We start from the raw sequence: 12,518 nt of genomic DNA on the forward strand, positions 1-12,518 counted from the left end.
AACAGAAGTTAAAAGTTTAGTTCAGCTACAGGAAAGGAGAATCCAATAATTGGGTGCTCTAATATTTATTTATATAATATGAAACATTGAGAGCGCTTGAGAAAGCAAAATGAATAAATGAATGATAATATAAAATAAAATAATGAAATAAAATAAAACATTTATAAAATGTATAATTAATAAGGACTGCATACAATTTGTTCTGACGATTCTAAAAATATCTGAAAACCGGGGCTCTCTCTGTTCTGAGCATGTGGTCTTTGTTTTTAAGTTTGTGTGGCTGAATCCATTCAGCTGTCAGTGTAAGGCAGCAGCACTAGAGTCAGTCCACTCGGTACAGACGGGCGATTCCTCATCTCTCTTTCTCTCTTCAGTTCAGGATGGCAAAATAACACAGTGAAGGCGGAGATATCAGCATCTGCGTATATGGGAGCCTGTCATTACAGCCAAGTTTAGTTTCCACTAGAGTTCAACACTCTAGAAACACGCTTGTAAGTGCGTATTGGGAAATAAAAGTGAAGCGATCGGAGATGTGGGGAGCCGCTGTCCTGCTGCTGTTAACCGGCTGCGTCTGCGCGAGTGTGCCGGAGGAGCCCGCGGACAGAGCGACTTCATCTGACGGCTATTGCAGCTGGATAACGCGGGCTCAGCCTCACGGAGCTGGAGGCAGGAGGGAGGGCTTCACTGAGTTCAGACTGCGAGTGGAAGGAGACCCGGAGCATTATCAACCAGGCAGCACTTACCGAGGTACATGTCACTGTTTCAGTTGTTGTCAGGACCACCGGCGCGGACAGAGACGCTTCACAGTGCGCGCGCTGGATATAGGGGCTTTGTTTGAAAAACTAACAAGCTGCCCACATAGGCAGAATGTTGGGGCTTAATATTGCCTAAGTGATAGTGGAAACTGAGTTTTATTGTGATGCGGGGAAGTTGTCTGATAACTATAACGTTTTTAGTCAAAAGTCCATATACATTTGTGTTCTCTAGTGGTCATATGTGTTGGTTTTAAATTAAAACAAACTACCCCCCCCCCCTCCTTTATATTAAGCAAAGGGTAAACCAAAACAGTATATTTTAATAGCTGAACTGTGTTATCAGGACAAGGATGCATTTTATTATGGTCAAGTCAGGGCAAGTTGTCACATTTAAATCAGGGTGAGCTGTCACAACTGCAGTGTCTGTTTTCCAAAACTGTAGATTTGAAAGAAAAAAAAAAAAATTGCCTTTTTCATTTTTGCAGTTGTATAAATTGTTCAGTTTAAATGCTGCTTAAAGCTCCCAAATAACTTACAATTTAAATACATCTTTAATACTGATATGCCATGGATGGCTTGAGTTATGTTAGATAATGTTGTCATATCATGTCATTTTGACATGACTGACTGACTGACTGACTGAAAAAACAAACAAACAAAAATATTTTACAGCTATTTTTGTTTTATCCAATAATGCAAATTGTTTTCAATATGCAAATGAAAGGTTTACAATATTTCTAACTTCTAATTTGTACTGTGTGTATTAACCAATAATTGGTTTATGTGCATCATATGTTTAATAATATTTGTTAGTGGAATTATTTAAAATAGTTTACATGACCATTTTACTGGAGGTATTTGGAAATAAAAAAGAAGAAAATAAGTGAAGTTCCTAAATGCAATTTTGGGAGTGGTGAACCCATCTCATTTTTCAGTGCTGGAGCATGTAGGTAGCATGTAAGCTCACCTTGCTCCGGCATCAGCTGTTTCGTCTGTTTCCTTCACCTCCCCAACTCCACGAACAAAATGTAGGCATCTTGCTATCCATACTCATCTTCCAAGCATTTGTAGCTGTCTCCTTCAGCCTCTCCACTGCGAACAACAAGCCTAAAGCTAAAGATTATACGGGCACAACTAAATATTACCAATTCTGTATCAGAAACCTGATATCATTGTATGTGTTTACTGATTTTTTGATTGACCTGTGAAAGCTATCAGAAAGGTAATTCAACTGATTATTTTTATTGTGATTATTTCCAGTATCCCTGTATGCAACCAACCCCGCATACTTCAGAGGCTTTACTCTTATCGCTCTGAAGGAAGGGCACAATGGTGACCAAGAGGATGATTATGCTGGAAATTTCCAGGTGAGAATCTAACCAAAGTCATGCACACTAGCAATGAAATGTTTCTTGGGAGACATAATTCTCTGTGATGTAAAACACGGTAACCCCCAAAAATACAACTCTGCGTACCCATATAATCATATAATGCATAGTTAAATTAGAAAAATAAATTAGCTCATCAGCTTTTTAAAGGAAGGCTTTGGCATATGTGTCTGTGGCTAATCAAACATGTCAGAAATTAATCTGACCATCCGACTGCTAGTCAGAAGAGGCTTCTCACCTCTTGTTACCCCTTGTACACTGCACGTAAAAAAGGACGTATGACAAAGCTGAAATTCGTCCGACTCAAAAAAAAGAGTCACACAAGTCAGAATTCGGCTCAAAATTGAAAGAAAATCCAACAGTGTATGCTTGGCCTAAGATGGTTGTTCATTTTCTAAAAACAAATAAGACATTTTTAATGAATCCTGAGCTCTTTCTCTTCATCAAAATTCAATTCAACCAAATCTAGACAGTTCAAAAGTTAATAAAACATTGTGAACATAATCCATATGAATCAAGTGTCAATCAAGTATGGTTATAGCCTTCCATTTATATTTGATGAGCTCTATATATGTGCACTGATCAATGTTTATATGGGAATAAAAGCAGAAATTAAATGTGTTCATCATATCACGTGATAATGTCTTATCAGAAGGCTTGGACTGAACTTCTCAGTTCATATGGATTCTACTTTAAAAACTAGCGTTTTTATGAACTTTTTGAAATGCCAAATTTACATGGACTTTCAGTGGGGGACCTTGGTGCTTCAAAGATGAACAAAAGTCTTATGGGTTTGGAAAAACATGAGGCTCAATAAATGATCACAGAATTGTTTTTATGTGAACTAACCCTTTAAAAGGGTGGGTGCCTATTTTTGTGTTTATGGGGTGCAGTTTAACATGTGTTAATGCTTTGTTTCAAAAAAACAAAAAACAACAACAAAAAACATTACCGTATTGATCTGAATATAAGACAATGTTTTTTTTTTTTTTTCTTGGAAACACATCTTAAAAAACGCGGCCATCTTATTATATTCAGGATCTAGACTTTGACATGTCAATAATACACCCACAACAATAGGTGGTGACAAATATGCGTAAAACGAGTGTCAAATGAAATACGTATTGTAATGTGTGTTGTAATAATGTTAGAAGATCACGAGTGAAAACAAAAGAAAAAGAAAAGCTTACAGTGGCATGAGTCGTGACTGTCGTGTTAGCCTGATGGGACCAAACTTCCACTGTAAGTGATTTTAAAACATAAGACAGTACCCAGATTCGAAGGCTACAATAAGATTTCACTTCTACTGTTAATACAATTTTGGTAGGCTACTATGAGATGGATAGGCTAACTGTTATATAATTCAGATGGGCTGCCTGTTATTTTTATGGTCAAAAAGTGTATATTTTAAAATGTGATTGTTGGTACATTCTACCAGTATTTACCATACTTTCAAAACAAAAATTAAAATAGGAAAAATATGCAATTTGAAAATAATTTAAGAATTGTTTTTTTTTTCTCAGTAAAACACAAGATTTGGTTTTCAAAAAGCCTTTTTCCAAAAGGTACATCTGGAAAAAGGGGGGTCGTCTTATAATCAGGGTCGTCTTATATTTAGGTCAAGATTTCCTGGTTTTTAGATTTCCTGGTTTTAAGAAACCACTCCCTCAGAAATATGCAATGGGCTCAGATTGGTTAGCTGGCCCAGTGTCTAATATGCATCTAAATGTCACACCCCTCACTTCAGCAGCATGTGCTCCGGTTGTATTGTAAACAATACTTATCAATTTGAGCCCGATTAAGATGCAGAGGATATTAGTGAAGAGGATCGTGCAGAACCTGTGCAAGCACGGCTCTGAGTGGTAGGTTTTTTGTTTGTTGTTGTCTCATACTTTTAGATACACTGTTCATTTGTAAATGCTACTGCTTATGTTAGCTTTTAATATACGGTTTTATCCTGTTTACAGCTTTAATACAGTACGGCAACCCCACGCGCGTCATGTTTAACACTTCGCATAGCTATGTGAAAATAAGTGTATATAAGTGAAAAAGTTAATTGAGAGAGAGAGCGATGCAGAGCAGAGTGTGTGCAGAGCAGGGGGATGCGAGAAACAGTATTAAGAACTGCCGCTTTAGAACATTGATTTTGAAACTAGTGAATCCATTAGAATTGTTAGAAGGCAGAATCACGATTCATATATGAATAGATTTTTATGTGCACCCCTAGTTTTCTCTTCCTCTTCTCTAAAGCAGCGGAACATGGCCTCGCCCCCTTTGCTGCATGTTCCCGGGGGCAGGGTTTATCTGGGTTTGTGATGTCACAAACCCGGGAATTAACTCGTTGTAGTCCCAATTAGTTGTTTTTGTAGGCATTAAACTGCCATAATTTTAACTCCGTTTGCATTGAACTTTCAGCCTTGTAACTTTGCTGATATTGTTTTTGCTCAAACAGCAACACACTAACTAACGTTGAAAAAGTTAAATCACAATCAAACACCCCTTTAAAGGAAATTATTATTACTTCTGTGTTATTTTGGGTCACTACTTGATGTCCAAAGAGTACCAATTACATCACCAGGATCTCATGGATATGAGATGCCCTGAGTCCTTCTGGGACAATAAATTACAGAAGACTCCACTCATATAGAGCTGATGGTTTAGTCTGTATAAGGCAGCCATCCTGATTGCCTGGCTGTGGGATCTACTGTACTCCCTTTGTGTGCTGGAGCCAAGCTCAGATTCAGCCACACCTGGCAAAGCTCTTACATCAACACCATATGCTGCCTCTCCGCACGAGCTCTCATGCTATGCCAGAGAGTGGAAACGGAACAAAAAAGGCCCATTAAATGTCACATAAACCATAAATCTCAGCTCCCTGCAGAAATGCTCTGCTCAAACCTGCTCTTTTCTTGATTTCTTTTCTTGCAAGTGGGATATAGATCAGTGGTTCTCAACCTGATTTTGTTTCATGTCGCAGATTAGACATTTACATTTAGTAAATAGCGAAGAACGCAATACAACACTGTACAAAATTGTTAAGCTTTCAAAAGTAAACAACTATTGTCATTGAAACCATTGTTTGGAATTTATATCAACAAAAACTGTGTTGCACCAACATTTGGATGGTTTGATGATCGTGAAGTCCAATAACACAAAACAATTATACTTGACTCAAATCATGGTTATCCTTGTTAAAACTATGAGCAGTACTTTCTACTAATGTTGTATACCTTGTTAATGGTGTTTGAGGATGAAAGCGTCACACAACCTGTCCATGTTGGCATTTATCTAAATAAGATAGATTCTACCAAATGGCAAATCAGTTCATAATTGATTGATTAATTGATTGATTTACATTTTACACATGTACACAACCCTACATCAGACTAAAAACTACCATTTTTGGGTGTTGTCCCACCAGATGAGAATCTGTGATGTAGAAGGCATTACATACAGTGTTGTCCACCTGAGAACATTATTTTGGTAATGCACTCTGATGGTTTGTTCTGATATCTGAAGTTACCAGTTAAATTGTCAATTGCCTATGCTAGTACAGTGAGTAAAGAGTGTTTTGGCAAGTTCTTCATTGAACGTATTGTGATTGTACAGATTTTTCAGTCTGAATACATTCCGTCAGATTGCATATTCTGGATGCAAAGTTTCTATAGCCTAACCAGGGGGGTCAAACTCATTTTCACTGAGGGCCACTTCAACATTATGGCTGCCATCAAAGGGACGGTTGTAACTGTAAGACTGTACAAATGTTACCACTCCTTAACATATTGTTAAATAACTGTCTCTTTATATTATTATTAGCTACTTATTTAAGTTACAAATATTGTAGGCTATATGCATTTGCATAGATGTAAGAATATATGTTATTACTCTGTGTTATTTTAACATAAATAATTTATATAATAATAATAATAATAATAATAATAAATTATTAAACATAATAATTTAATTTATCAGATTAAGAAATCCACATTATCATTACATTAACTTTGTTAAAAACTTTTTTGTTACATGTATGGTATAACAAATAATTGTGCACTGTTAAAAACCTGTGACAGATATGGCATTTAAAAAAACAAATGGGCCGGTCTCATGAAAATGCGTATCAATAGCACGGTTTTCTGTTTCTATTCGGCGTGCTATTTATATGCAGAAATTGACTTTGGTGTGCATATGATACAATGCTTACAGTAGAAAAAAAGAAGTGGCCATTCTCAACCCCACCCCCCCCACACAAAAATAAATAAATACAAACTAAAGTACTAAAAAAGTATTTTTTAATTTTCATAATTTGCAATGAATGTATATAGTGACACAATAAATAAATGAATCAGTCAATTAAGTAATTAATTAATAATTGTTTGCAATTCACATTTATTTGTATAACGCTAAGCAAAGCAGTGTCACGGAAAATGAACATTTCTACATTTAGTAGTTTACAGCACAAGTCAATCTGTGATACCAAACAGGAACACAGGGGGACGCCAAAAGACCACTAAATAAGCTTGACCTGATTGATCCAGAATTACTAAACCACTGACCAAACACCTTCAGCCAGCATCCAGTATAAACCACACATGCTTGTAAGCCAAATAGCTTGCTGAATTTTTTATTTTTTATTTTTTTTACTGACACCTATAGAGAGCGCATCCGTTTTCTGTGAGAGTGAATGAATGGGAATCCACCTGCGAGCAGAGAGATTTGCGCTTGCGTATTTGATGTGCTCTTGCAGGCTATAATGCGCTCTGGACATTTGTCATTAAAATAACTCCATAGAAAAAGGAGAAGAAAGTCGTGTCGGAAAGCTTCCATCGATTTTTTTATTTTTTTATTCATTAAATGAATGGAGAATATCGTCGGTGATGCTCGAGCACTTGATGAGGTCCGCTCTATTCCTTTGAGCAGTCCACGCATCAACGGAAAAACCCCACACCCCTAATTTTAACCATTATGTATAATATGCACACAAAAGTCAATTTCTGCGTATAAATAGAATGCCAAATAGAAACAGGATCTTGTGGTATTGATACGCACTTTCATAATTTACAATATAAAGCTGCATAGAATTTCTTTGCTCTCGTGGGCCGCCTAAAATGATGTGGCGGGCCGGAATTGGGGCCTGGAGTTTGACACGTGTGCCCTAAACTCTACAATCTGATGAAAATATCTATACTGTTGTACATATGCATTGTACATGCAAAAAGCGAATTTTTTTTTTACCATAGCAGGGAGAAGCTTGTGAGACCTATTGAAGAAAGCCGATGAGACACCTGACTAAAGACATTCTCAAATGTGTGAGAGCAAATCAGCATGACAGCCCAGTGCACAACTGGTGTATCTTGAATTAAAATAATTCTAAACACATTATGGTCATTCCAATGTTTTTGGCAGTTATTCTTACTAAATAATCTTTGAATCAAATAAGCATTTTGTTCCACTCAAGCTCTGTTGGATCACTTTTTTTTCTGATTGAGGTTTATATAAGAGCTTTCATTTCAGTTGATTGCAGATTATTAGGATGTGCAAGTTTGTCATCTCCACTTCATCTAAACTGCCATGGTCCTGTGCGTCTTAGTCTGCATAGTGCTTAGTGAGGAAATACAGAACTCACTAAAGCATTTAGTATCACTTTACACTGGCTTGGGAGAAAGTGGACAGGAGTGGGAGAGAATATTTGATTTGAGCAGACAAAAGAAAGCTATATGCTTCAGACTAGGTTTACTGCTAATGTGCAAAAATGGAAGATTACATAAGGAGGCCAAAAACAAATAGCATGGGATTTTTGGCAGAACAGCCTTTGTTTTTTTTATTTCTTTTTTTTTGCTTGAACACACAGTTCTAGCACAAGTCTGTGACAAGATCTGCCAAAGTCCTTGATGTACTGTATGACATAATATAGTGGCATAGACACAGGGTATAACATACTCAGAAATGTCAAGTTTTTTTTCTTTCTGTGTATATGTTGCTTCTCCACTGCGAACAAAAATATACCAGATCATTTTTGGCACTACCATTGTATACTTTGAAGTGCGTTGGAGCTTTTATTATTATTTTATTATTATTATTTTTTTTTTAAAGAGGCTGTTTATAATAAACCTACATAAATGAGCAGAGCAATCGAAACATATTATCTTACCTGATTACAGTGATTTGGCTCTAATACATTTACTTTAATTTTCATTGGATTCCTTCCAAATTGAAAGGTGCAGCATGCGTCTGAGTGTGCAAATGATAGCTCAAGTCTGTCACAAACATGAGGAGAAGAAGCATTGGGATACAATTTGGGTTAGCAAAAAAATAAAAAACAAAAATAAAATAAGAAAACATCTTCATCAATTTGACAACACTCCCAACACAACCAAATACAGAATAGAAACTGTTGCAACCAGTTTCAGCAGATTTTTGAGTTATCTCAACTTATTTTTGTCAGAGATTCTCAACTTTTTGATGTATAAACTTAAAACAACAAATTGAGATAACTCAAAAATCTGCTGAAGCTGGTTGCGTTAAAATTTGAAGTTGGCTCAACTTTTTTTGTTTTTTTTTTTCAGTGTGGTTTTGCTACACCAACCACAATATTAACCATGGTATTTGTACAACTGTGGTTTTACAAATGGTTATCAATACGCCAAAAAAAGAGATGGTTACTACACTTTTACTATGATAAAACCATGGTTAATTTTCATTGTGTTGCCAAATTTTTGGCATTGTTGTGGTCTTGCAGTGCATTTCTGTATTTGATTGTATTGTCAGTATTTGCAGCACATTTTTGTATTTGTTTGTGTTTTGTGTTTTTGCAACGTGCTTATGTATTTGGATCTATTGTGAGTATTTGCAGCACATTTCTGTTTTTGATTTTGTTGTGAGTATTTGCAGCACACGTGCTGTCAAACTGATGAACATGTTTTCTTAATTTGCTGGTGGTTTTTTTCTTTTTCTATTTGCATGTTTTCTTACATTGCGCATTGAGCTCTCTCAGCCACCGTAAAAAAAAAAAACAGTAGGTAATTTACTATGGAATTTTAACAAAGGTTGTATGAGAAAAATTAGGCAGATTTGGACAGGATTAAAATGATAAAGTACATCTGTAAAACACTAATTTCTAACATCCTCTGGGAAAACTAGTGTTGAATAGTGTGGTATAAACTGTAAAAAAACTAAATGTGTAGACTTTGTAATAAGAATAGTTGCTGGTTGAAAAAAGTACAGACATGACATTTTCTCATTTTAAAATTTAAAATACTTTACAAGTATGATTCTCCTCTGTGTCTTTCTTAGATTGCATATACAGTCAGCCAATCAGATTGAAGCTTGCCAGTTCAACAAAGTACCAAGTTTTTAGTGCAGTAGGCATTTGGCTTTCGGCAAACAAACTAGGAGGTCCATGAGTGTGCCGAGGCTAAGACTGGAGGTGTTTAAATTCCAAGCCTTAAGTATGAGAAACTCTAATTCTGGTCGTAGCAAATGCCATTAAATCTAAGACCTTGTCCTGTAGTCATAAACAGAATTTATTATGCCTGAATCTTCTTTGTAATTAACTGAAATAGGGTCAGCGATGACGGCTTTTGGTGTAATTACTCAGGCTAAAACATGCTCACGTAGGCAACACTCCCAAAGGGATGTGAGCCGTGGAGGGCTGAAGGAAAGGTCGGCGCCTTGCAGAGACACCCTCACTGCTCCGCTCTCCTTCCTTGTCTCTGTTCTTTTCGCTCATCTCCCCAGAGAGCCCACCTTAGTGTCTCTGTCCTTAATGAGTGAGAGCACTGCCATACTGACTCTTCGAGTCAGAGCTGGCACATGATGTCTCACCTTTTACCCCTCTGCTGCATTTTCTTAGCTGGGAGAGAATGGTGATAATTCTGGGGGTCTTAAGTGCTTTGGAAAAGTTTCCCGAGCTATTTTGAGTCAAGAGGCTTAAATGTTAACAGTATTTCGGCTTTTGACAACTTGACAACAAAATATACCATAAAGTGCCATGTTATGTGTACTGTATATGGGACACTGGTACCACGGCAGAAGGTTACAATGTTTTTTGGGATATTGATAATTTATTTTTTTGAAAATGTTTTGCTAATATTTGCATTTTTCAGTGTACCATGATACAGTCATCTATTACCACTGTGGTATAGTCAAAGTTTTTGTAAGGGAATACTGAAGAGAATTCCTTGAGAAGCTATGCTGATTCATGACCACAAGTACCGACCTCCCCATTAACCTCCAGAACCAACCTGGAGGGCAGTTGCATTTATTATTTCGTTTCTTATTATTCCCAGGAGCTGGCAGAGACCCTTTCTCTTTCTTTGGTCTTTTAATTGCTCTTGAAATTGATTTTGTGCCATAGTTAATTAGTGCCAGCCTTGGGTTTCTTTGAATGGATGATGTGCGGTATGGCTCTGTGAGGAAACACGGGAAGCATTCACTCAGAGCCGTTCAGTCAGTGATATGTTTCCTGACCATATTCAAATTCAAAGATGATGAAGGCACTGCAAACATAATATTTCCGAATCCCCCAGGAGTACCTAAATGACAAAACTGAGGAAAATGAATTGCTTTGCAGAATGTTTGCTCAATTTGATGCTTGGAGAAACGACACAAGAGCAGATTTGGAGAGTTTGAATACAACCATGTTTCTGGATCTGTTCCAAAATCTAGTGAATCGTCTTGCTGCCTACTGTTAGGTAGCTCCCTTTTTTTCTCTCCTCATATAGGAAACTTTTGTTTATTACAGCTTTGGCTCAATTTGGTTTATTTCCCCTCAAAACAAGAATTTTACTCTGAAGAATTTGTTTCTTGTTCACGCCAGATTTGAATTTTTCATTATTTTTTTTAACAAATTGCTCGTCTTTTGGCACATATACTAAAGATTGAATACAGTTGCCTACTATTTGGAAAATAACCAAATGCAAGTTGCTTGCTGATCAAAACTAATGAGTTGTTTCTCAGTGAAACTGTGTGAACTTTTAAACATTCTTTCTTAATGTGAGTTATCACATGCAAAATGGTCCATTCAATTATAAAAGTCTGTCAGACATGAAATGTGAACAAATGGCTTGCGAAAGTCATGAAACAGGAATTAGAATCTTAGCAATTAACCATTGGCTTTCCAAGTACACTTTACTCACATTTTTTCATCACACGTAATTTTTTTATAGGCTTTTTATTGAGATAGGACAGTACAGAGAAGACAGGAAATTACTGGGAGGAGAGAGGGGAGCAGGATCGGCAAACAACCTAGAGACGGGACTCAAACGCGGGTCGCCGTGAGCGCAGTTGCGCTATATGCCGACACATTAACCATGAGGCTATTGATGCCTACTTTACTGACCTTCTTGTACTATAGTATAGTAAGCAGTCAACAAAACAACAGAACAAAAATGAACATTACCTGGGAACATTACCATTTTGACCAGTACGCTCACACAGAATGTTCATATTTAGGTGCCTTACTCATAATTGACTTCAATAGAATTTGGTGTTTGCATATAATATTGTTAAGCCCTCTTTACTACTCTAATGAGCATATCTCTCTAATACTCAAAAAAAAAAAAAAAAAATCCATAGCACAAACAAATACTGAATAAAACTAATAAAATATTTTTAGTCAAATTTATAAGGAATGTTTCTGAAAACACTAAACATAGACCCTGACCTGGTCTGTTCCTTCCTTTATTGACAGTTTTTACATTTTATTGTGAACTAGCTCTATAAAGCAGGGCAATGTATTGTATTCCTCAATATTTTCCTGTTCTTCCTCCTTCTATATAGTTTTTTTTTCTTCTTCTGGGCCTTGATGAAGGTAAAGGCAGGCTTACTCGGAAGACTCAGGTCTCTTTCTCACTCATCAGGCAGGAGAGGCAGCCATATCAAACCAGCCACTTCAGGAACAGCCTCCCTGGACCTGCTTGCTGGCTTGGATTCAGGGCCTGGAGTGACAGTCACTTAGAGCAGCACTCTGTCTCTCTCTCACTTGTTCGTCAGCCTTCAAGGTTGATATGGCCCAGTAAGGCCTGACGTTTTTGTTGTTTTCTTGCTGTGCCTCCAGAGAAACCTTTTGCAACTAGCGTTATTTTGAAGAAAAGCTTATTTAAAATCTGGGAGCATGCGCCTTCTCAGCCATTTTTGAGACTGCTCTAAAAGCACTTTTTGTTAGGTTCTCCTGGGAGGTGAGCTGGCACTGGTACTTACTGACTGACGGCTTTTCTTTGGACTTGATAACAACGTGCTTTAAACAACACTCCAGCAGACATACATTTATTGCAGGTTGTGCATCTTGCTCTCATTATGGTGAGTAATCATGCTGTGGTACTTGCTGAAACAATATGGTAACTCTTTATATTCAAATTAAATGAGTCATAGTCAT

General features: G+C 36.9%; 1 protein-coding gene across 1 annotated transcript in view; it reads left to right on the plus strand.

Annotated features, from left to right (window-relative positions):
- Positions 1-299: 299 nt before the first annotated feature.
- Positions 300-12,518, plus strand: part of spon1a (spondin 1a) — a 177,947-nt gene continuing 165,728 nt past the window's right edge. The window contains exons 1-2 of the mRNA XM_079373502.1: positions 300-747; positions 2,016-2,122. Of these exons, the coding sequence (XP_079229628.1) occupies positions 531-747; positions 2,016-2,122 (324 nt within the window). The 5' untranslated portion in view covers positions 300-530. The remainder of the gene's footprint in view (positions 748-2,015; positions 2,123-12,518) is intronic.

The sequence above is a fragment of the Barbus barbus genome, assembly GCF_936440315.1.
Source record: "Barbus barbus genome assembly, chromosome: 23".
Lineage (NCBI taxonomy): Eukaryota > Metazoa > Chordata > Actinopteri > Cypriniformes > Cyprinidae > Barbus > Barbus barbus.